Source organism: Conger conger, chromosome 12 (genome assembly GCF_963514075.1).
Source record: "Conger conger chromosome 12, fConCon1.1, whole genome shotgun sequence".
Lineage (NCBI taxonomy): Eukaryota > Metazoa > Chordata > Actinopteri > Anguilliformes > Congridae > Conger > Conger conger.
In genome coordinates this window covers 46,060,539-46,083,346 of record NC_083771.1, presented here as the reverse complement: position 1 = coordinate 46,083,346, position 22,808 = coordinate 46,060,539, and the positions used below count along the sequence as shown (strand labels likewise).

The following is a 22,808-nucleotide window of genomic DNA, read 5'->3' as shown; positions in this document are numbered from 1 at the left end:
CATTGTCTTGCTGCTTGATGAAGTTCCTCCCAATTAGTTTGGACACAGTTCTCCATAAGTTGGCAGATAGAATGTTAGACTTCTGAATTCATCCTGCTAATACCATTAATGGGTTACATCATCAATAAAGATTGGTGAGACCACTCCAGAAGCAGCCATGATACTTTGTCCACCATGCTTCACAGGTGAGCTTGTATGTTTTGGATCATGAACAGATCCCTTCTTTCTCCACACTTTGGCCTTTCCAACACTTTGATAGAGGTTAATCTTGGTCTCATCTTGTGGAATAGCCTCTATATTGCTGCTCTCTAAGTATTCTTTGAACGGTTGATTGAGATGCCTTCACCCCTGCCCTGTGGAGATTGTCTGTGATGTCACTGATGATCAACTGCTGTTGTTTTCCTTGGTCGACCTGTTCAATGTCTGTTGCTCAGTACACCAGTGGTTTCTTTATTTTTCAGCACATTCCAAGTTGTTGTACAAGCTATGCCCATTGCTTTCTCCTCTTTTCTAAGCTTCAAAATGGCTTGCTTTTCTCCCAAAGTCAGATCTCTGGTCTTCATTACATTACATTTCAAAGCATTTAGCAGACACTCTTATCCAGAGCAACGTACAATGAAGTGCAGATCGAACACAGGAACAAGTGTGAAGAGGACCCTAGAGGACAGTACGGTTCTGAGTCCTAGCATGACCATACAGGTACAATTGGAACCCTTGAAGAATACATCAACTTATGAACATACCACGGTTGGCAGTTAGAATACCCTGAGTACATGTTGGTTTATCTTTTCTAACACAAATGTCTTCTCAGGCAAAACCAAAGGCTAAAACCAAGAGTAGACATTCAGAACTATTTATTATTTAAAGTCTAACAGGGCACATCTGGGCAAAAACAAGTACCTGTCCAGCCACATGTTCCAATACTTTTGCTGATCTGATACAAAAGGTGATATGTTCTAAGTTGTTAAACAAATCTAGACAAAAAAAATACCAGGAAATTCAGATCTGTCATCTCGTGTACATCCTTTGACCTAAAACTCAATTGTCTTCATTGTATAGCAAAAACTGAATTGAACTTGCTGTTCAAATATTTTGGATGGGGACTGTGTCTGTATGTGTGCTCATATGTGACTGTACTTCCGCGTGTATGTGAATGTATCTTTACTAAAGGATTGAAAGGCTGTTGTGTTAAACGTCAGTGAACAGTTTAATTTCCATGCAGTTCTGGTTTCTTGTCAGTTTCACAATGTTCCTGTGATTTGTGTTTGTGTTTCATAAACCTTTGGAGACTGAAGATGCTAGATTTATTTATTTATTTATTTATTTATTTATTTATTTATTTATTTATTTACTTACTTACGTATTTATAAACAATATATCCGACTGCTGTCCATGCTCGCAAAAAAAAAAAAACAGAAACTGGACCTGGCGGAGTCATGAGATTTCGGAATAAATTAGGGATTTATTCCTTCATTTTATGTTTTCTGAGCGGGCTTTGCGCGGCCGCGATTAAAACAATAATCTTAAAGAAAATGCGGCTGTATTCATCGTATTCTGACAAAGGCTATTGGATTTGTAGGTTTTCCTCTTCCTTGTGCCACCGTGGTACAGTGATGGAGATAAAGAATATGATTTAGCCATTCTGACGCATCAGCAGACTTCTTTGTTTTATTCATATTGAATAAATCGACGCTAAATCCATATGTGATTATGGTATCCCTTGTTGTGATAACAAAGAACATTTACTTGGTGAGACCAGAGAGAATGAGCTGCCGGGTATCTCTCCGCAGAAACACTTCTGCGTTGGCACAGGCTGCGGGTTTTTTCCCCTCTCCCACCCCCTTCGATCGGCTTCCATTCAAATTTGGGTCAGGGGTGAGAGATCCCAACGTCACAAGCTTGCAAGATGGCGCTCGGAAGGTTGTGAGATGAGAGAGCAGGGTGGTAAACTGAGAACACTCCTACCGATGTATTAAGGTATCGAAATATCCTTTCTGCTATTTTTGGGGCGCGCAGAATGTTGCTGCGAGGGTCCGGGGTGCGATCTTGGGTCGGATTGTGTTTGCGCCGCGCGTAAAAATGCAAGATTTACCCGATTTTTGGTTGCTATCGTATGCCAGTAAATAGGGGCTTCTCTTGTCTAATGCCTACTCGCAGAGAGCCAGTTTTACCAGCTTGGCAAGCTGTGGTTGCTTCGGGTTGTCTTGCTAAACCCGCGATGCTATCGCTAGCATACAGGCTCCGCGAACACGGCGCTGCAAATTTGAGTGAGTATTAGGCTACTTGCATGTTGTTATGCAAATATTTGATTTTGTTTATACGTGTTTTAGAAGCTCCATCTCTTGGGAAGCCCGCATTTGTGAATGTGTAGCTTGGTGAACTGGCAATTTCAATTAAGCGCAAGCAAGGCTCCGTTTCATCTCGTGGTGAGCAATTATGGGGACACCCGTTCTCTGTTTTTTCACGCTTTTTTCTTTAAGTAGTGCATGCCTTTAGAATACCCAATGCGCAGTGCGAGGTTGGCATCGAAATCGCATCAATGTGCAAGATATGATAAGAAATGTAATTGAGCTGTAGTCGGACAATCGACACAGTCCATTTAAATTAATCGACTACATTTGAATATGCTACGGGCGCTATCCACTGAACCAGGTATTGTATCGTTTTGTACATTATCAACATTATCAAGTGCAGTAATCGCTGTCTTTATACGTGCATTCGGGTGTGTATGTCTTCTCGAAGCGCATACGGACGGAAGTATAGCCTAAACATTGTTCTCTCTGGCAAGGAGTATTGTCGATCATCCAAGGCTTTGATGTAAAGGTCTGGTAACACGGGAGTTATCTCTTCCTGGACAAGATCTGATGCGAGTTGTTACAAATATGCACAACGATTGACTTGTTTTTATGTAGCTGTTGTTATTGTTGGAAGTTTACGCAAAGAATGAATATGACAGGTTGGCTTGATTAAAGACGCATATGTTGCTATGTCTTTACGGTGCATTTGCTGATGGTGTAACATCTGAAGCGCGTCTCCTTGGGGACATATTTTTTTGTATACGTAGGCTACATAATCACGCTGCTCTTAAAGTGGTGATCTGGAGCGTGTTCATTCAGAATGGGGAATACTTGTATGATTGACAAGTTCATTGAGGCGTCCGTGGTTTGTATCGGGTTGCATTGACTGGAAGGACATCTAGCTTTCTGGTGTATATGGGCAGTTTCACTTGACAAAAGAACGGCATAAGTCCGACGCTTCGCATTATTCGCTGTGTGTAGGCCTGTAGATCTAATCACCCATAACCTAATATGTATAGTCGTTTTGTTTATGTTTTTGTTTTTTTGCAACAGATTTACCTGCAGTTTTTTACTTTTGTGAATTATGACATTGTTGAACAAATTCGATGATGTTATTTTGACCACAAAATGACGGTAACCACCTACTACTACTACTACATGGGCAGAAACGCTGGGCTCGGTTGTGAATGGCAGTCGCCCTACTGTGTTTGGAAGAAAAATAAAGTAGCCAGTGGGCGGGGGGGAGACCCTAGGTAAGGTCATGAGTGCTTCCGGTACCAGCGCCGCGCCTTCATTCACTGGTATTGCGATTTGGGTAGAATGGCGGAAGTGGCCTGTCAAAAGTGTCCATGGCTGTGTCGTGAAGCTGTCCGTGAAAAACAGTCCGCAACAAAACGAATTATCTCTCTCTCTCTCTCTCTCTCTCTCTCTCTCTCTCTCTCTCTCTCTCTCTCTCTCTCTCTCTCTCTCTCTCTCTCTCTCTCTCTCTCTCTCTCTCTCTCTCTCTCTCTCTCTCTCTCGCTCTCTCGTGTCTGCTGAGCCGACAAATCAGTCAATTGGCTTAATTGCCACATCAGGCTTCAGTGATGCGACTTTTCCCCTCATTTGTTTCTAATAGGTATATCTTTTTTTCTTTATCCTAATCATCAACTAAAGGCTCTCAAAACCACACACACACACACAAAGCGCTTCGGCCAGCTGATTGCAGGTGAGAATGCGGCGATAAACGCAGAGACCGTTGCCGTCCAATTCAGGATCGTGGGACTAATGAGGAAAGCCTCCCCCCCCCCCCCCCCCAGACGCTGGCGCTGATCTGGCAGGCCTGGGAGAGACTGGGGCAGTTGTTTACCCTGGAATAGGGGACTCTTGTGCTTACTATAAGTATATTAGTGACTTAATGGATATAACTGGTCACAAGGACGGGCGCACACAGGCAGCAGGGTTAATGGGGTCCTCGTACTGCTGCCCACTGTACTGCCTGCTGGTAAACACAAACACCGGTGCTCGCAAACGGATGGAGACATAGCTGGGGGTGTGTGTGTGTGTGTGTGTGTGTGGGGGGGGGGGGGGGGGGCGGGCGGGCGGGGGTGCATTTGTGTGCGTGTATGCTCATGCATGTGTGCTTCTGTGTGTGTGTGATTATTGTTGTGCTGTTGGTTGGCAGCAAGCATGTGAAAAGGGCATGATCATTCTTAGATCAATCCCCTGTACCACTGATGCCAGGATTAGAGCAGATTATTTGTTCTAATCATTTAAGATTACAGGTTAAACTGCTCCATTTTCATTACTGTTTTTTTAATTTACTTTTTTAATGAATTTTCTTTTTTTAAAAGTTATGCATTTAGAAATTTCAATTTTGAAATTCAAATTTGGGGCAATTCATAAGGCTACTGTGTTGAACGAACGTTTGCATATACACTGCATTTGTTTTAGGGGAGGCAAAAGCTGGGGAATTTCCACACCGGTTGCAGATGGCATATGTATTTTTAATATATCGAAGAAACAGGGGCACAATATACTGGACAAGCTGGCTCCTTTTTTATTTTATTTTTTTTTATTTTTTTTTACATTTTATTATTGAGACAAATGAAAAGTCCAAACCTGGAGCTACAGCTGCGGGATTATTCATTGTCATGCGCCAGTAGCCTTCTTTTCCTGCTAACTGACCACTCTGCTCCTCATATACAAACCCAATACCAGTTTTATCCGTTTCTTTTAACACATTAACCTCTTTTGTAGACACAGGAGTATTTTGGCCAGTGCCACATTGGCTGTTGTCGATTTCACAGTTTGAACTACTAGTACATATAACTACCTGTACATATGACTACATCTACATATAACTACCTGTACATATAACTACAGTCTATATAATGTCATTTATCAAAGCTTTTTTTTTTTTTTTTTCCAGGTGAGTGGATCTGTTTGTCAATTCTAGCATTGCGTTAAACCTAAATTTTACTCGAGCGTTATCTGGAAGAAGGCGTGCGGTGATAGCCAGATCACTCATTTATGTGGAGCCCTTTCTTTACGGAGAAGCTGTTTGCGCAGGTATAGAGTGACCGCGGCCCATGGAGCCTGGGCTTTCAGCGGCGTGTCCGAGAGCGTAACCCTAGAGGTTGGGCGGGAGTTGAGTTTCTGGTTCTCTGTCTCGGCCCCTAATGCGGCGTGGTGGGTGGCCATGTGATAGGCGTGAGCAAAAGCCCAGGTCTGACTGCTGAACCCCGCGGAAAAAATGACATTGAAAACGCCTGAACACGCATTTCATATGCGGTAGGTGTTTTTTTTTTTTTTTTTTTTTTAACCCTGGAGTCTGAGGAAAATATTTAGTCTAAATGGTAAATGGACCTCAATAATATAGCACATTTGTCCAAAGCGCTTTTACTATTAATGTCTCTCGTTCACCCATTCATGCACCCAATGGCAACTGGTTGCCATGCAAGGCCGCACCAACCAGCTCGTCAGGAGCATTTGGGGGTTAGGTGTCTCGCTCAGGGACAATTCGGGGGATCGAAGATTACCTCCCGAGCTCTTCTTCTGGAATGTGTAATAAATATCGTAAATAATAGAAGGGTAATTATTACACCAGTGGATTAACTATGGCCAGTCTAAAGAGGCTATCTGCAGTATGTCTGTGCATTAGATTGTGGGTAAATACTGTGGGTTTTCAACCCTGGTCCGGGAGAGCCACAGGATCTACTGGTGTTCGATATTAATCTTCACTTAATTGCTCAGTTAAAGCAGCTGATTACATGCTGCTCTCCCTGAAGAAAGAGCTGTAAAAAGCTCCTCTTGGGAGGAACCATATCTAGTTTAAGGGGTTTTTTTGGGGGGTTTTTTTCAGGCAAAATGGGAGCTTTCAAAATTTCCACACTTACCATTAAACCTGGGTCAGATATGTCATTGTTTTGGATTTTTAATACTTTTCTGCGCTTTTACTACTGAGCTTGTCTGGTCCCTTGCAACCTATTAAGTGCTCTCAAAGTGCAAACCCTGCCTTCTGGTCCTCTCGTTTGGCTCACTTGCACCAGGCAAGGCCAGTCGAACACAGAAGAGCATTTGACTCCGAAACAATTATGTAATTGAACCAGTTCTGCTGACCATAAGGGGTTCCATAAAGAACTAAAATGGCTTCCTCTGTGGAGACAAGCTAAATGTGCGCAGTGCTTCTGATGTGTGCAGGGCTTTTCGTGCCAGTTGCACTGGATCACAAGGCAGGAGACAGCCGTGCAACAACACACTGATCCCAGTGACGCGCTTTTGGCTTCGGACAGGAGAGTCCGTCACACACACACACACACACACACACACACACACACACACACTACTGGGGGAACCTCAACATTTCAAGACCGCTCCAGAAATATTGGTCAGCTGTTTTTATGATTCCTTTTTTTTCCCCCACCACATTCTTTAATTCAGCTGAAACCAACCCTGTTCCTGGAGATCTACAGTTTTCAATCCAACCCAAACAAAGCACCACTTCAACAGCTAGAGCAGGGCTGCCCAACCCTGTTCCTGGAGATCTACCATCCTGTAGGCTTTCACTCCAACCCAAACAAAGCCACACCTCATGCAACAGCTAGTGATCTTGTCAAGCTGCTAATGAGTAGAATCAGGTGTGCCAACTTGTCATATTGCCACTCTATAAAGAAAATGTATTGTGTTGCAATGACGACATTGCGCAACGGAATGCATTGGCTGTTTTTTTAAATAAAATTTAAAAAGATGAGTGACTGAATCAGAAAGAGCTGGCATGGGTTTTTGGGAAAGGTGGAGAATGTCTCTGAGGATAGCTTGTGTCAGACTGGGACATGAGGGGCCCGGTGTGTGTGTGTGTGTGCGCGCACGTGTGTGCATTTGAGGGTGGCGTGCGCGGAGAAAACGGGTTACAGATGAGCCGCATACTTCAGGCAGAGACCACAGGCTCTTTCCGATCAGCGGTGTCTCACCTCCTCCTTCCTGTTCTCGCTCCGAGCTCCGCCCATCGGGGGGAGGCAAAGAGAAAAAAAAAGAAAAAAAAAGTGAGCGGTGAAGGCAGGGGGAGTCGAGTAAAACCGACGGAGGCAATGACCTCGTTTCAAACGGCGGCTTGAACGTGGCAGATGGGGAGAGGTGGATCCACAGGTCGGTTACAGACGTGGCAGGTGGGGAGAGGTGGATCCACCGGTCAGTTACAGACGTGGCAGGTGGGGAGAGGTGGATCCACAGGTCGGTTGCAGATGGGGAGAGGTGGATCCACAGGTCAGTTACAGACGCGGCAGGTGGGGAGAGGTGGATCCACAGGTCAGTTACGGACGTGGCAGATGGGGAGAGGTGGACCCACAGGTCCGTTACAGACGCGGCAGGTGGGGAGAGGTGGATCCACTGGTCAGTTACAGACGTGGCAGGTGGGGAGAGGTGGATCCTCCGGTCAGTTACAGACGTGGCAGATGGGGAGAGGTGGATACACTGGTCACTTACAGACATGGCAGGTGGGGAGAGGTGGATCCACAGGTCAGTTACAGACGCGGCAGGTGGGGAGAGGTGGATCCACAGGTCAGTTACAGATGCGGCAGGTGGGGAGAGGTGGATCCACAGGTCAGTTACAGACGTGGCAGGTGGGGAGAGGTGGATCCACAGGTCAGTTACAGACGCGGCAGGTGGGGAGAGGTGGATCCACTGGTCAGTTACAGACGTGGCAGATGGGGAGAGGTGGATACACTGGTCACTTACAGACATGGCAGGTGGGGAGAGGTGGATCCACAGGTCAGTTACAGACGCGGCAGGTGGGGAGAGGTGGATCCACAGGTCAGTTACAGACGTGGCAGGTGGGGAGAGGTGGATCCACAGGTCAGTTACAGACGTGGCAGGTGGGGAGAGGTGGATCCACCGGTCAGTTACAGACAGGGGGAAGGTGGATCCACAGCTCGTCCATTTATGTGTCACGCATTCCGGAGAAATACCTCCGCACCCGACGCGCTCGCTTTCTCGCTCAGGAAAACTTTGGCTCCCCGGCTCCTTGAATGGACGTTGAACTGCTTGGAAGGAACTTTCTTTAAGATGGCGGACCTTCCGGATGGATTTACGGGTCAGGCAGAGAACAGGAGCGAGGAAGATGGGAGGAAGAGTAAGAGATTGGAAAGAGGCCCAGGCGTGCGGCAGCTGTGCTGGAGTTCCCAGCATGCCCTGCTCCTCTGGCCTGCGGCGCCGTCCAGCCTGGCAGCGCCTTAGTCAGGCACGCTTGTGTTTGTGTTACGGAAATGCGTCCGTAACATGAAAACAGGGACACAGTGTGGGCTTACCGGCCTTGCTCAAGGGCCCCGCGGCTGTGCGGATCTTATCGTAGCTAAAGTACATCGGGGCTTGAACCACCAACCTTCCGGGTCCTGTGCCTTAGTCACAAGGCCACGGGGCTGCAGCCATTCTGAGCTGGGAGGTGTGGAGTGGGAGTGGGAGTGGGGGGGGGGGGGTTGTGTCGTGGAGAACTGAACGTGGAATGCGTGTAGTTCGTCTCTGATTGGGACTCCCCGGTTAGCGCTGGTCTGCACAGTGTGGTGACACACTGGCGCTTAAACGTTTTTCAGCTTTTCGTATCGTCCGAGACCTTTCAGGTTTGTGCTCCGTACTGATCCGTTTTCACAGAAGCGTGCATATTTTAGCTGTATGTAAAAAAAAAAAAAAAAAAGAAAAAAAAAAATTCCTACTTGACACGACGTATGTTTTTGCATAATTATCGGGTGACGTTGCTAAATGTTAACACGGAGAGCTGAGCGCTGGAGGCGGAGGCGGAGGCGGGGGCGGGGACGGGGACGGAGGCGGGGGGGGGGGGGAGGACCAGGGACCGCGCCAGCGCTGTTTGTGAACGTTTCGTCGGCGTTTTTTCGACACAGCCAGGAAGAGAGCGCTGACGCGCCCGCGCGGGCCTGTAATGTCCGCAGCCGTTGGGGATGTCGCAACATCGGACAGGCGGTTGGCCGTTAACACCCACGAGTTCGCCTGGCTGCGTCTTCATTCAAGACGCCGTGTTCTGGGGAGGGCGTTCGTAGTGCCTCTTCGTGTGAGCGGACAGGGTGGGGGGGTGGGGGGGGGTTGTGGGAGTGCACACTCTTAGAGTGATAGGATCTTATCAGCAGGCAGTGTGTGGCTCCCAGGTAAATGAACGTTTGTTTGAATGTTCAGTGTCATTTCCTTCATTTGCCATAGGGGTGTTGGATGTGATTCTCGGCTAAAAGCTTGCAGGTAAAAAAAAAAAAAAAAAGAAAAAAGCAAGAAAGGTGGGTTTGGGATAAGTGGCAGGTATTATCATTTTTTTTTGTGCCCATTTTGAGCAGGGCTTGAAATACCTGTCTGCGGTTCGGCAGATTTTCAAAAACTGACAGGAATTTTTAAGTGAAAATATTCCTGGGGAACCTGCCATTCTGCTTTGCCACACTTCGCAGTGTGCAGTTTGACATGTGGTGGAACTGGAGCCCTGCCACTGGAGCAAAGTCAACCCTGTGTTTCTGAAGTGACTCAAAACAAAAATGACTTGGCACAGCACAGTAAAACACCGCACCAGTGCATAAATCAACCCTAAGCTGGCTTATGTGCATCATATCCCCGTGTAAGTGAATACGTACAGTATTACTAAACGGGCGAGAAACCCATCCTTTGCCCCTTTGGAACTGTAAGCGTCAGTAGAAGATCCAGGTCTTCGGAATGGGAACTGGTTAGGAAATTTGGCTTGTAAATGTCCAGTTTTCATAACAGAAAAATGGTGCATGTGCACAAATATTAAGCGCAAGGCACTACACACGGGTGTAATTCTTGGGAAGCCAAAACACTCATTATATGTTGGCAGCGATATATATGGTATATGGTTAATATAGAAATCGTTAATAGTTCAATAATGAAATAAATGACACAAATGAGTTTCATATTAGTTTTTAAAGATTTCAACGCAATTTTTTGAGGAATTGGGGAGCGATGGACAACAACGACGACCACAGTCTGTTGTACAACAATACAGCTTTCACAAAAGCAGTTTCAGTCGAGCGTCATTCTGTCACTGTACTGTAAACTGGCCTTAAGACACGGCGGCCATTTTGTGCCAGACACTCGCTGAGAGGAAGGGTTATTTAGGCAGTTAAATCAGCAGTCATTAGACAGCCGGGTGGGGGCATGGTAAGTGGAAGGCAAAGATACACAAATGACTAAGCGATGACAATAAATAATCTGCTTTAATCGTTCAATTCCAGTCCAATTAATAGAGAGGGGGGGGAGGGGTGTGTGTTAATGTCCTCTGAGTAAAATGTACAGTGTCAGTGTTGATTAATCAGTGAACATCTAACAGTGAATACTCGTAGGGGCTACAAAAAACAAAAAAATAACTCTGGGGGGAGCCTGTAGCCTAGTGGTTAAGGTGCGCCAGGGACCCGCAAGGCTGGTGGCCCCCTGTTGTAGCTCAGTTGTTGGGCCCTTGATGTAGTGTAGTGCGACGTACTCAAACAAAAAGAGCCGGGTGAGGATTGTGGCATCTGATTGGTGTTTCATTAAACATGGCAGAGATTGTGAGCTGAGCTTGGTGGAGCCTGCAGTTTTTGGGTTTTGGGTGAGGGGAGCGAGTTTTTGGGTTTTGGGTGAGGGGAGCAAGTTTTTGGGGTTTGGGGGAGGGGAGCGAGTTTTTGGGTTTTGGGTGAGGGGAGCCAGTTTTTGGGGTTTGGGGGAGGGGAGCGAGTTTTTGGGTTTTGGGTGAGGGGAGCGAGTTTTTGGGTTTCGGGTGAGGTGAGTGAGTTTTTGGGTTTCGGGTGAGGTGAGTGAGTTTTTGGGGGGTTTTGGGGGGTTTTGGGGGAGGTGAGCGAGTTTTTAGGTTTCGGGTGAGGTGAGCGAGTTCTATGCTTTTGGGGGAGGTGTGCGAGTTTTTGGGTGGGTTTTGCGCAAACAGGTTTTTCAGAGGGGCTGTTGGGGGGGAAGGGGGACTTCCTCTGTTCAGCCCCCCGGTTGTTGAAGGCTCAGTAGTGTGACCGCTGGACTGCAGCTTGGCAGTTGTGTGACAGTGATGGGGGGGGGGGGCGGGGCTTGCCCAGGGGTGTGTGCTCCCCCAGGACCTTGAGGGGACAGGGGGAGGGGTCAGGGGGTCAGTTAAGCATAGCTTGTGTGTGCTTTTTAAGTTTAGCAGTCTGTCATTTTTAAGCTTCTTTTTAGCTCGTTTGATTGGCCTCTGCGGTGTGCGTTTTGAAACTCCTCGACAATGGCTTCGTTGGACAACTCGGTGAGCATACGTGAGCTTTATTTAACTGACCGTCTGTGTGAGACAAAAGAACAGGAACACTGATCCACCTATCCAACTGGAACACGCTGTAATGTTAGCTAGTAGTTACTGAACAGTTGCAAGTGATTGATGGCAGCCATTGTTTTGGATGACATCACTGCTTCTGTATAATTTCATAAGCGAGTGGGTCCCTTCACTGCTGCCAGTGTTCTGCTCCTGCCTGCCTCCTGTGGCTCTCTCCTCTGGCCAGAGCTCTGAACCTCACCTGAACCTGAATCGGTGTGGGTGCCGCGTTCCTACGGCTGCCCTTGGGATGACTGTGCGCGGCGTGACAGTCGGCACTTATCAGAAAATGTTTTACTTCCGATTTCTAAATGTAGGTCCGGCCTGCAAGACCATTTCGAAACTTGTCACTTGCAGAAAGCGTCATTTTAACAATCGGCGCGCATCGAAAGGTCCTCTTTCAGGTGGTGTGAGGCCGTCCTTGCGAAATCGTGAGGGGGGGGGGGGGGGGGCAGTCCGCGGGTTGGGTTCGTGATTTTTCTTATCCGTTCCAGTTCCGGCTGGAGGAAGAGGAAGAGGAAGAGGAAGAGGAAGGGGACCGCTTTCGTTTCCCCACCGTGGGCCGCCGCTAGGAGAGCTGACCGCCAAACTGTCAGCACGTCGTTGAAAGTAGCAGCAGCGAGTGATTATCTTGGATTTTCCCCCGCGCCGAGCGTGGTCTTTGTGGAGGCGATCGTGCCGTATCTGCGCTGCTGCAGTGCCAAAAAGCTACGGGAGCGACAGACTGCGCAGTGCTGTCTGCGGAAGCCGGGGGGGGGGGTTCTCTTGAAGGGAGAGACCGAAAAAAATGGCGGCATGCACGCTTCATTTTACAGTCCGTTAATTACCTTGTAATTATTGAGCAAATGCACAGCCACTTAGGGGAAGCCTGCAACCTAGCGGCTGCGGTGGACCCAGAAAGTTGGCTGTTCGAGCACCCGTGTGGCCACGATAAGATCCACACAGCTGTTGGGGCCCTTGAGCAAGTCCCATAACCCTGCATTGCTTCTCAGTCTAATCAACTGTAAGCCGCTTTGGGGAAAAAACGTCAGCTAAAAAAAATACACATTATTTATTTAATTACTTGTATAAATATTTGGTAACAACTTTGATTTCAGTCAGTGGTAAGTACTATGAAACAAAGTCTGGAAGTACCATAGGTACCTCCTATGTAAGTACGTTTTTTTTGTTTTTTTTTACAGCGCATTTCATAGTACTTCCATCAAAATAGTTGCCTAATAAGTACCCGGTACTTTCCCGGTAAATACGAGGTAATTAACGGGCTGTAAAATGAAGCTTTACCGAATGAACTGCAGTTGATATGGAAAAAGGCTACTTGTCGCGTTCAAAATAGGCCGAGCTCGCCGTAAGACATTTTTAAAGAAGTTGAAAGGACAGGAATACACTCGGACAGAATGGAGGGCTTTGTGGTCGCTGTCGATTGCCGTTGGTAAGGAGGACTGCATCCCCTATAACGGGGTTATTTATAGACTATCTCACAAGACACATCTCCCTGCAGCTGGTGATAACGTTGAAAGTGAGTCGAAAGAAAAACGCTGTTTGTGTGAGACTGCCTCCTGATAACGATTCGATGGCTTATCTGTGGGGGGGGGGGGGGGGGGGGAGGGATTTTCCTAAAATGTGACCAACTAAACTTGCTTGCGCCATCATTTGCCTGAAAGAGCAGCTGGTTCATTTGCCGGTCTGGCGGTAGATGTTTAAACCCGTTTGAAAGTTGTTTGTGTTAAAACATTGTTACAAGACCATTTCTATCCTATTCCTATCCCTTCCTATCATTGCAAAAGGCTCAGTGACATGTTGACCCACCCTCTGCCTGTGTTTATAGTCCTTAAATTCGGGTTTCAAAATATACAGTTGACGTGCCGGCGCACTCATTGTATAGCTGTACAATAATTCATTGCCACAGCCAATGGCGTTTCAACGTCAGCGCGTTCACAGAGAAGGGGGAGGGATATAAACAGTGTTGTGGTTTGAAGGTGTTTGTTGGTGCTTCTCTCGACCGTTAGAAGTCAGAAATTGCGCCTTTAACGCTGGCTTTCTAACGCTGCTGCTTGGTTTTGTGAATGCGATCGCTGACGCTTTGCGGGTTTCGGACTCCCTGCCTCTGTAGCTGATCTGCGCTGTGCCTCAGCTGAGCTCGGATAAATATGGTTTGTTATAGGTGCGTCGCTATGGAAATGCCTGATGGATTTTACCGACTCTCTCCGGTCTTTCACCCGCTATCGGCAAACGGACAGAAACTGGGGGCGACATGGCTCAGGCAGTAAGAGCAGTCGGGAGGGTTGCCGGTTCGATCCCCCGCCCCGGGCTGTGTCGAAGTGTCCCTGAGCAAGACACCTCACCCCCAAATGCTCCTGACGAGTTGGTCGGCGCCTTGCATGGCAGCCAATCGCCGTCGGTGTGTGAGTGTGTGTATGAATGGGTGAATGAGAAGCATCAATTGTACAGCGCTTTGGATAAAGGTGCTATATAAATGCCAACCATTTACCATTTACAACACAAGCACTCTTTCTCCAAAGAGTATTTCGGTCAGCTGACATTGTTAAAGATGCACTGTGTAATTTCAGAATTTTAGCAAATTATATTATGGCCCAATATATACTCATTAATTATTTAGCTTATCTTACAGTTGATTGCCTGGAGCAATGTGGGGTTAAGGGCCTTGCTCAAGGGCCCGACAGCTGTGTGGATCTTATTGCGGCCACACTGGGGCTTAAACCAGCGCTACAGGGTGCTTGAAAACATGCCCTGATGTCGTCATTTCACTGATCTGAAGTGACTTGTGATTGGCTAGGTGGTGATCTGAAGTGACTTGTGATTGGCTGGGTGAGATTTCAGACCTATTGCTTTCATCTGCCCCGTAGCCTGTAGGGAAAACAAAAAATGAGAACCCAAATAGATGGCATTGACAACCCCGCTAGTGGTTACCTAAAGGTGTTGAAATCGAGTTTGTGGGAGACATTGTGCAACGTGATTGGGTTTTGGCCAATGATTGGTCAGTTTGTTCAAGGTTTGTGTTCTTCCAGGCAGTAGAGCATAGTTGGTGTGTCTTATGTCTAGCAGTCTGTTATTTTAACATCTGATTAATGCACTGTGTGCATTTTGAAACTCATTGAAAATCACTTCATTAGCTAACTTAGTGAGCCTTTTTGAGCTTTAACCAAATGAGTATTGTATTTGACAAAAAACATGAACATTAACCTAGCTATCAAACTGGAGCACTCAGTCATGTTAGCTACTAGGTACTGAACAGTTATCATTAATTCAGTGAATGACAGTTACCAGTGTTTTGGATGACATTACTCCTTCTGTATAATTTCATAACTACATAATTTCACACAGTAAGGCAAACCATGTCTATTTGTATTGCACATTTCATACAGAATGCAATTCAAAGTGTTTTACGTTAGAATTAGAATAAAAGAAACGGGACAAAGTGGCATATCATCTAAATATAATTGGCACAAAAATCAACTCACCACCGTGATTAGCCTTAGACTGTAATGGCACTTATGTATAGATTGTATAGATATTGTTACTTGTATAGATATTGTTGTTTTTTATTGGCTGTTGTATTGTTGTACTCTGGGTATTCTAGCTGCCAACTGTGGTATGCTAGTTTGGAAGTTGATTGTACTCTTCAAGGGTTCTGATTGTATCTATGTTTACACTAGGACTCGGAACTGTACTGTCCTCTCAGGTCCTCTTCGCACTTATACTTGTACTGTTTGATCTGCACTTTGCTGTACGTCGCTCTGGATAAGAGCGTCTGCTAAATGCCATGTAATAGGAGTCTCTGTGGCTTGTGGCCAAGTTGCTTGACTGCGACCCAAAAGGTTGGTGGTTCAAAGCCCAGTATAGCCACAATAAGATCTGTGAGCCATTGAGGGAGGCCCTTGCCCTTAGTCTAATCAACTGTAAGTGGCTTGGATAAAGGCATCAGCTGAATAGCTAATGTAGTGTGATGTGGGGAAGGGACTAAAACATAAGGGCACAGAGTAGAGACATTCTGACCAGCTGTACGTGTCCTTAGGCACGGCCTGACGCCTCGGTGACGTAGAAACTTCCAGATAGTATTCCTCAGGCATATATACGGCTACTCCAGCTTCCACAAACGGACGAGCATTCAAATGCAGCGGCTGTATATGCAAGGCGTCTAAAGGTTTCTCTGTAAACACCTCAAGGAACCAGGTGCAACGTCCTGTCAAAAAAAAAAAGAAAAAAGAAAAAAAACTTGGGTCTTTTTTCATTTAACCAAACTAGGCCCCTGCAACTTTAAGTTTCTGCTCATCTGTTGTAGTTTTTTTCTCTCTCCATGTTGCCTGCAGGTTAATATGTGTCCCAAACAGTTGTGCACTGTGGGCCTCACAGTGTGTGGCCCTTTGCCCATGCAGCCAATGCCACTGATGCAGAAAGACTTTCATGCTGCCATTTTGCTCATTTTCTTTTCTTTTTTTTTTTTTTGATTTTCATATTCGGTGAAAAGTTGTCCGCCAGGCTTTCTGCCATTATCAGTCACCCAGCTGGCTTTGAAGTCCTCCGTAGCCCACTCCGGCCCTTCCTCACATACAGGGCACTGGGACCGTTAATGCTACTCATCCTCCCCTCTCTGGTGAACATTCTGCTCTGCCGCAAAATGGCCGCCATGCATTAACCCGGCCGGGTGCTCCCCCACCCCCCCCCCCCCCCCCACCCACCACTGTAAAGCGCTTTGAGTGTCTAGAGAAGCGCTGTATGAATGACAACGATCTATCCGTCGACCTATTTATTTATTTATTTATTTATTTATTTGTTGTTGCTGTGAAAAAAAGTAATGGGTAGTGACAAGGTAGTGAGAGCGGACGGGCTGTCCCGGGCTCCGATGGGCTCTGTCTCCCCGTACGAGAGACCTGGACAGCAAGCGGAGAGGAGCAGCTACTACTACTACTACCGTGTCTTCAACTCAAAGCTCTGTTTGCGTGCCAGGGTGTGGGGTGCGGGGGAGGAGGACGGAGGAGGAGGAGGGGGGGCGGGGGCGGGGGCGGGGGCGGGGGGGTGTATGCAAATTCCGGGGTACAAGCTTGAGCCTGCCAGGTAGAGCTGACCCAATCAGGAGGCTCCGCCACACCCACACCCCCCTGGTTTTGAGTTTTCCCAGATCAGGTTACGCAGCACAGTCACCATCACCCACCACAGCACCCCCCCCCCCCCGCCCCCTCACGGCCCCCGGCCCCCGACCACACCCTGCGCACATCCGCAAACAAAGTCACTAATCTGGTGTTACCGGTCAGTAATTACGGGTGGCAGGACCGCTCCTGTAGCGCTCTGAAAACAATACTGGTGGGGGGTGGGGGGTAATGCTACTTCATTTCTCCAACCCCCAACCCTCCCCTTTGTAACCGGAAGGCTACATTACATGTGTACACTGCAGAGAGGGTGACACTGTATCTGGGCGTTGTGTGGGCTCCAGGTGAGGGGAGATTTCCTGCGCCCCCATTCCCCCCCCCCCCCAGGGCGCGAGACAATGCCTCACTCGCTGTGCTCATCGGTTGTGTTGCTGGGAGTTTGGGGGGCGCTTGATGACTTTTGTTGTACACTAATGCAGGTCCATGGTTTGAATAATTAAAAAAAAAAAAAAATTTTTTTTAATGTATTTGTTGAGTGGGATTTCTGAATCAAGCCCGTACACACCCCAGAAGTAACTGTTTATATTTCCTGTCTACAGTCTGCTTTCTGCTTTATTTAAAACTTTTTTTTTTTTAAATGCCATTTACACCTTTAATGTTGTTCCAACGTTTCCCTGCTGCAGACCCCTGGGTGTACACGTGTCCTTTACACCCCAACATCGAGACAGTCGGATCTCTTTGCCATGTTGTTGCTCACTAAATGAGACGGCCTGTAGCCTAGTGGTTTGAGCCCCAGTGTTGCCACAGAAAGACCAGTGCAGCTGAAGGCCACATTCCCCTGGGGGGGGGGGGATTGGCTCCTGCTGGGACTAATAGCAACTACAAGTTGCTTTGGATAAAAGCGTCTGCTAAATGGCAAACTGGGTGGCGCGGATGGTGCAGTGGGTAGCACTGCCGCCTCGCAGCAAGGAGGTCCTGGGTTTGAATCCCCGTCGACCGGGGCCTCTCTGTGGAGTTTGCATGTTCTCCCCGTGTTCATATGGGTTTCCTCCGGGTACTCCGGTTTCCTCCCACAGTCCAAAGACATGCAGGTTAGGCTGATTGGAGAGTCTAAATTGCCTGTGGGTATGAGTGTGGGAGTGAATGGTGTGTGTGTACCCTGCGATGGACTGGCGACCTGTCCAGGGTGTATTCCTGCCTTTCGCCCAATGTATACTGGGATAGGCTCCAGCCCCCCAATGACCCTGTTCAGGATAAGCGGGTTAAGATAATGGATGAATGAATGAATGAATGAATAAATGGCAAACTGTAAATGTGTTGTGGATGTCTAATACTGGCACTTCCCACACCAGCTTCAGTGTCCTTCATGCCTGAAGCCTGGTTCAAATCTGCCGTGACGCATCGTGACCAGAACAGCTGGTTTTCCAGGCCAGGATGTGCTTGCGATGACGCAGAGTTTGAGACTACACGGTCCACGGCAGAACAACGGTTAAACTACCGAGCGCTTTCCGAGTCGGCCGAGCAGACCGGTCTCGTCTTTAAGCCCCTGTACTTTAGATTTCAGATGTGTTGAATCCCCAAGCCGTAGCCAGATCCTCTGAGCCTCTCCGTGAACAATACAATTATTGCCAGTGCCAGCTGAAAATAAACATACTAACTGTTTACCAAAATAAAAATCTGAATTGTGAACAAGTCACACTTTATTCAAGACCAGGTGGATGAGTGTAGTGGTAACGGTCTCGGCTGAGTGTAGATCAACTTCATTAAGGCCCAAAATCCCCAGGAAAGACCTATATAGGAGATGTATTTATACTGTTATAAAATCCCTTTATGTACCATCTCGTTTTTGAAGCGGTCCTGACAAAAAAACAAAACCAAAAATGTGTGTGTGTATACATATATATATACATACATACATACAGCATAAGATACAACACAATATGCAATGCATATCAGACATGGTTACAGTTACTAATTACACTGTAAAAGGACAAAAACACACACACACACACACACACACACACACCATGCACACCAAGAACTAGACCGCTCATAGCCAATATCAGCAGTAAACAGTGACAGCTAACAGGAGCAGTCCGTTGTGAGGTGAGTGATAAGATCATTTTTAAATGAACCTAAATGCTGCAGAGCTTTCAGAGAAGTTGGTAGGTTGTTCCAGTCTTCAGGAGCCTTATAATTTGCCCTTACAATTTAAGCCTTATAGTTAAATGTTTTTTTTTGGTTTATTTCAAGGGAAATTTTTGGGACATGAAAATGATTATTATGTCTCAGAGAATAATTAGAATGAGAATTTTGTGGGATGAGTAGCCCTTGTCAATAGCTAGGACGGTTGAAATGAATACATCAATGCTGTAGATCGTTTCAGCTCTTTAACTGAGATAAGAGACGGAGAGTAGGATGTTTGGCGGGTGTGGTTGAGCACATGACAGTTCATCTTTCTGTTTGCCGAGGCCTGTGTTCCTCTGGCCCAGGCCCAGGGGCAGGGGCATGTGTGTGTGTGTGTTTTTTTCTCTCCCAGTAATGGTACAATAGCTAATTTCGGACTTCTAACGGTCAAGAGAGGAACGGCAGCAACAAACACCTTCAAACCACAACACTGTTTAGCTCACCCGTTCTCTGTGAACGTGCTGACGTTGAACTGCCATTGGCTGTGGCAATTAGAACCAATTTTCAACCAATGAGCTTGAATTGTTGTTCAGCTATACAATGTTTTGATACAGAGTGTCGGCCCGACAACTGTACATTTTGAAACCCTGAATTTAGGGACGATAAACACAGGCAGGGTGTGAGTCAACGTGTCGGCCTTTTTTCTATCACAGGAAGGGATTTACAATGGTCTTGTGACAATGTTTAAGCACAAAAATCATACCTATTGGTTCAATGTGGGTGTCGCAAAGGGTCTCTCCCCTCCTGTTATCCTGGTATTGTGTGTGTCCAGTTTGGGGACAGAGGGGTGGCATCTCTGCTGTTTGCCGACGATGTTGGCCTTTTGGCCTCAGTGTACCGTGACGAGCACTGGAACGGTTTGCAGCGGAGTGTGATATAGATCAGCACCACGTCCAAGTCTGCGGTCATGGTTCTCTCCAGGAAAAAGATAGTTTGTTCCCTTCAACTGCCCCGAGGTGGAGGAGTTCAAATATCCTGGTCTTATTCATGAGTGAGGGGAAAAGGGGATGGAGAGAGAGGTGCTGTGGGCATTTTATCAGACGGTGGTGGTGAAGGAGCTCAGTGGGGAAAACCCAAAGCTCTCGGATTTACCAGCCGATTGTCGTCCCTACTCTGTGATATGGGTCGTGACTGAAAGAGTGAGGTCACAGCCACAAGCGGTGGACATGGGGCTCATCCCAAGGGCTGGGGCGGTGGGGCGCTTTCCTCTCCTCAGGCAGGGCGAGGAGCTCAGCCACCTGGGACAACCTCACAGTAGAACTGCCGCTCCTCCATGTGGAGAGGAGTCTTGTTGAGGTGGTTTGGGCATCTAATAAGGATGCCCCCCTCCCAGGTGCCTCCGTTTGGGGGTGTTCCAGGCACGTCCACCTGGGTGGAGACCCAGGGGTTCACCCAGGACACGGTGGAGGCAGTAGATCGCCCAGCTGGCCTGGGATCGCCTTGGGCGATCACCCAGCTGTAAATGGACATTTCTGCATTTCGTTCTGCTCAACTTCCCATAAAGTGGCATCACCAGAATTGTTCAGGTGTTGTTAAAGAGCATGCCGCAATGTCCAAAGTATAGCTTTGTTTCTATAATGAACGTAACGGTGGGTGGCCGCATAAAAATTGTTTCTGTTTGATCGCCTTTGAGTCTTACCGGTCTCCCTCTTTGCTCCCAGGTTGTACAGGTGAGGGAAGAGAAGGTGGAAATGGAACTGCCAAATCATGCCAAACAATTGCTGCTGCAGCTGAACCAACAAAGAGCCAAGGGCTTCCTGTGCGACGTGATCATCGTGGTGGAGAACGCGCTCTTCCGGGCGCACAAGAACATCCTGGCGGCCAGTAGCATCTACTTCAAGTCCCTCATGCTCCACGACAACCTCATCAACCTGGACACGGAGATGGTCAACCCGTCCGTGTTCCGCCAGATCCTGGACTTCATCTACACGGGCAAGCTGGTGTCCTCCGACCAGACCGGCGAGCAGAACTTCACCGCCCTCCTGACGGCGGCCAGCTACCTCCAGCTGCACGACCTGGCGGCTCTGTGCAGGAAGAAGCTCAAGCGCAACGGCCGGCCTCTTCCCGCCAAGCCCTGCACGCCCAGCGGGGGGCGCCCTCTCCGCACGCAGAGGCTCTCCTCCACGCCCGTCGTCCTGGCCCGCCTGCCCTCGGGGGCCAAGGGGTGCGAGAAGAAGGAGCGCCAGGGCGAGTCGGCGGCGAACGACAAGCCGTCGGACGACGAGCTGGGCGACTCCGCGGGACGGGCGGGGCCGGGCGGCGGGAGGAACCAGGCTCTGGGGCTGGACCTGTCCAAAAAGAGCCCCTCGGTTGGCACGGCGACGGACGAGGTGAGCCCCAACAGCAGCACCCCGCTGGAGTCCCCGCCCGGCTCGACGTCCACCGCCAACAGCGCCTCGTTCGAGGAGCCCCAGCAGGGCGGCGACGGCGAGCCCATGGACCTGGGGGAGGCGGGGGGGCCGGAGGAGCGGCAGGCCGCCCTGGGGGTGCGCAAGAGCTCCCGCCAGATCGCCCGCAAGAAGGAGTGGCCCAAGAAAGAGGAGGGGGAGGGGGACGGGGACGCGGGGAAGGACCCCGCCCGTCCCGTCCTGACCAACGGCCTCGGCCGGGCGGCCAAGAAGCACCCGGCCGGCGAGCAGCGCTCCAGCGGCGGCAGCCTCAGCTCGGACCGCTCCTTCGTCTGCAAGGAGGAGGAGGAGGACGAGGACGAGGACGGGCTGGAGAACGGGAGGGAGCACAGCGACGACAGCGGGCAGAGCGAGGCGGAGGGGCGCGGGGGCCGCGCGGGGGCCGGGGCCCGGCGCCGGCCCGGGGTCAACTACGTGTTCCGGCAGGAGGGCTTCGAGCCGGCGTTCGGCGACAACCTCTACGTGTGCATCCCGTGCGGCAAGGGCTTCCCCAGCTCGGAGCAGCTCAACGCCCACGTGGAGACGCACACCGAGGAGGAGCTCTACATCAAGGAGGAGGACTCCTACGCCAAGGAGGAGGACTCCTTCGCCAAGGAGGCGACCGAGGCCGAGGACCTGTCCTCCCAAGCGGCCGCGCCGGCCGCGGCCTTCGCCGTCGCCGCGGAGCCCCGCCCGTTCAAGTGCTCGGTCTGCAGCAAGAGCTACAAGGACCCGGCGACCCTGCGGCAGCACGAGAAGAGCCACTGGCTGACCCGGCCCTTCCCCTGCAACATCTGCGGCAAGATGTTCACGCAGCGCGGCACCATGACCCGCCACATGCGCAGCCACCTGGGGCTGAAGCCCTTCGCCTGCGAGGAGTGCGGCATGCGCTTCACGCGCCAGTACCGGCTGACCGAGCACATGCGCGTGCACTCCGGCGAGAAGCCCTACGAGTGCCAGCTCTGCGGCGGCAAGTTCACCCAGCAGCGCAACCTCATCAGCCACCTGCGCATGCACACGTCCCCCACGTAAAGCAGCCTCCCGTCGTCAGGCCCAACTGGCCCCCCCCCCCCCCCCCGCCGTAAACGTCCCATCAGCCACCTGTGCATGCACACACCTCCCCGTCCCCCCCGTCCCCCTCCCCCGTCATAAAGCCAAAGACTCTCCATATCCTCCTCTTTTTTTTTCTTTTTTTTTTCTGGTTATTTCTCCAGAATCGTACACGCACCGCGTGTCCGTCCCCGTGTCCTCCCTCCTTTTCCGCGATCGAGACCGGCCGGCACGCACAACAAATTCCTCAGAGACTTCTCTCTCTCTCTCATTCGCCATCCACGGCGGTGGGTCACATGGCCCACAAGGCTTTGGGTGAAGATGGGGCGGGGGGGGGGGGGGTCTCCCTTCTTCCGTAAACCTCAAGGGATGAGCGGAAGTGCAGCTTTCCGGTTTTATTATTATTATTTTTTTTGTTTTACTACGCGCTGTGAATGTTGACTTGGGGTACTCAAACACTCACAACCACTTGAGATGACCAAAAACC

The 22,808-nt window shown here is 49.1% G+C and overlaps 1 protein-coding gene across 1 annotated transcript; it reads left to right on the top strand.

Moving 5' to 3' along the window:
- The first annotated feature begins 1,896 nt into the window (after positions 1-1,896).
- Positions 1,897-22,303, top strand: LOC133105583 (hypermethylated in cancer 2 protein-like). Its single transcript, XM_061215775.1, has 2 exons — positions 1,897-1,977; positions 20,546-22,303. Exon 2 carries the CDS (start codon positions 20,576-20,578, stop codon positions 22,301-22,303), a length of 1,728 nt encoding a protein of 575 aa, XP_061071759.1. The 5' UTR covers positions 1,897-1,977; positions 20,546-20,575.
- Positions 22,304-22,808: the final 505 nt, after the last annotated feature.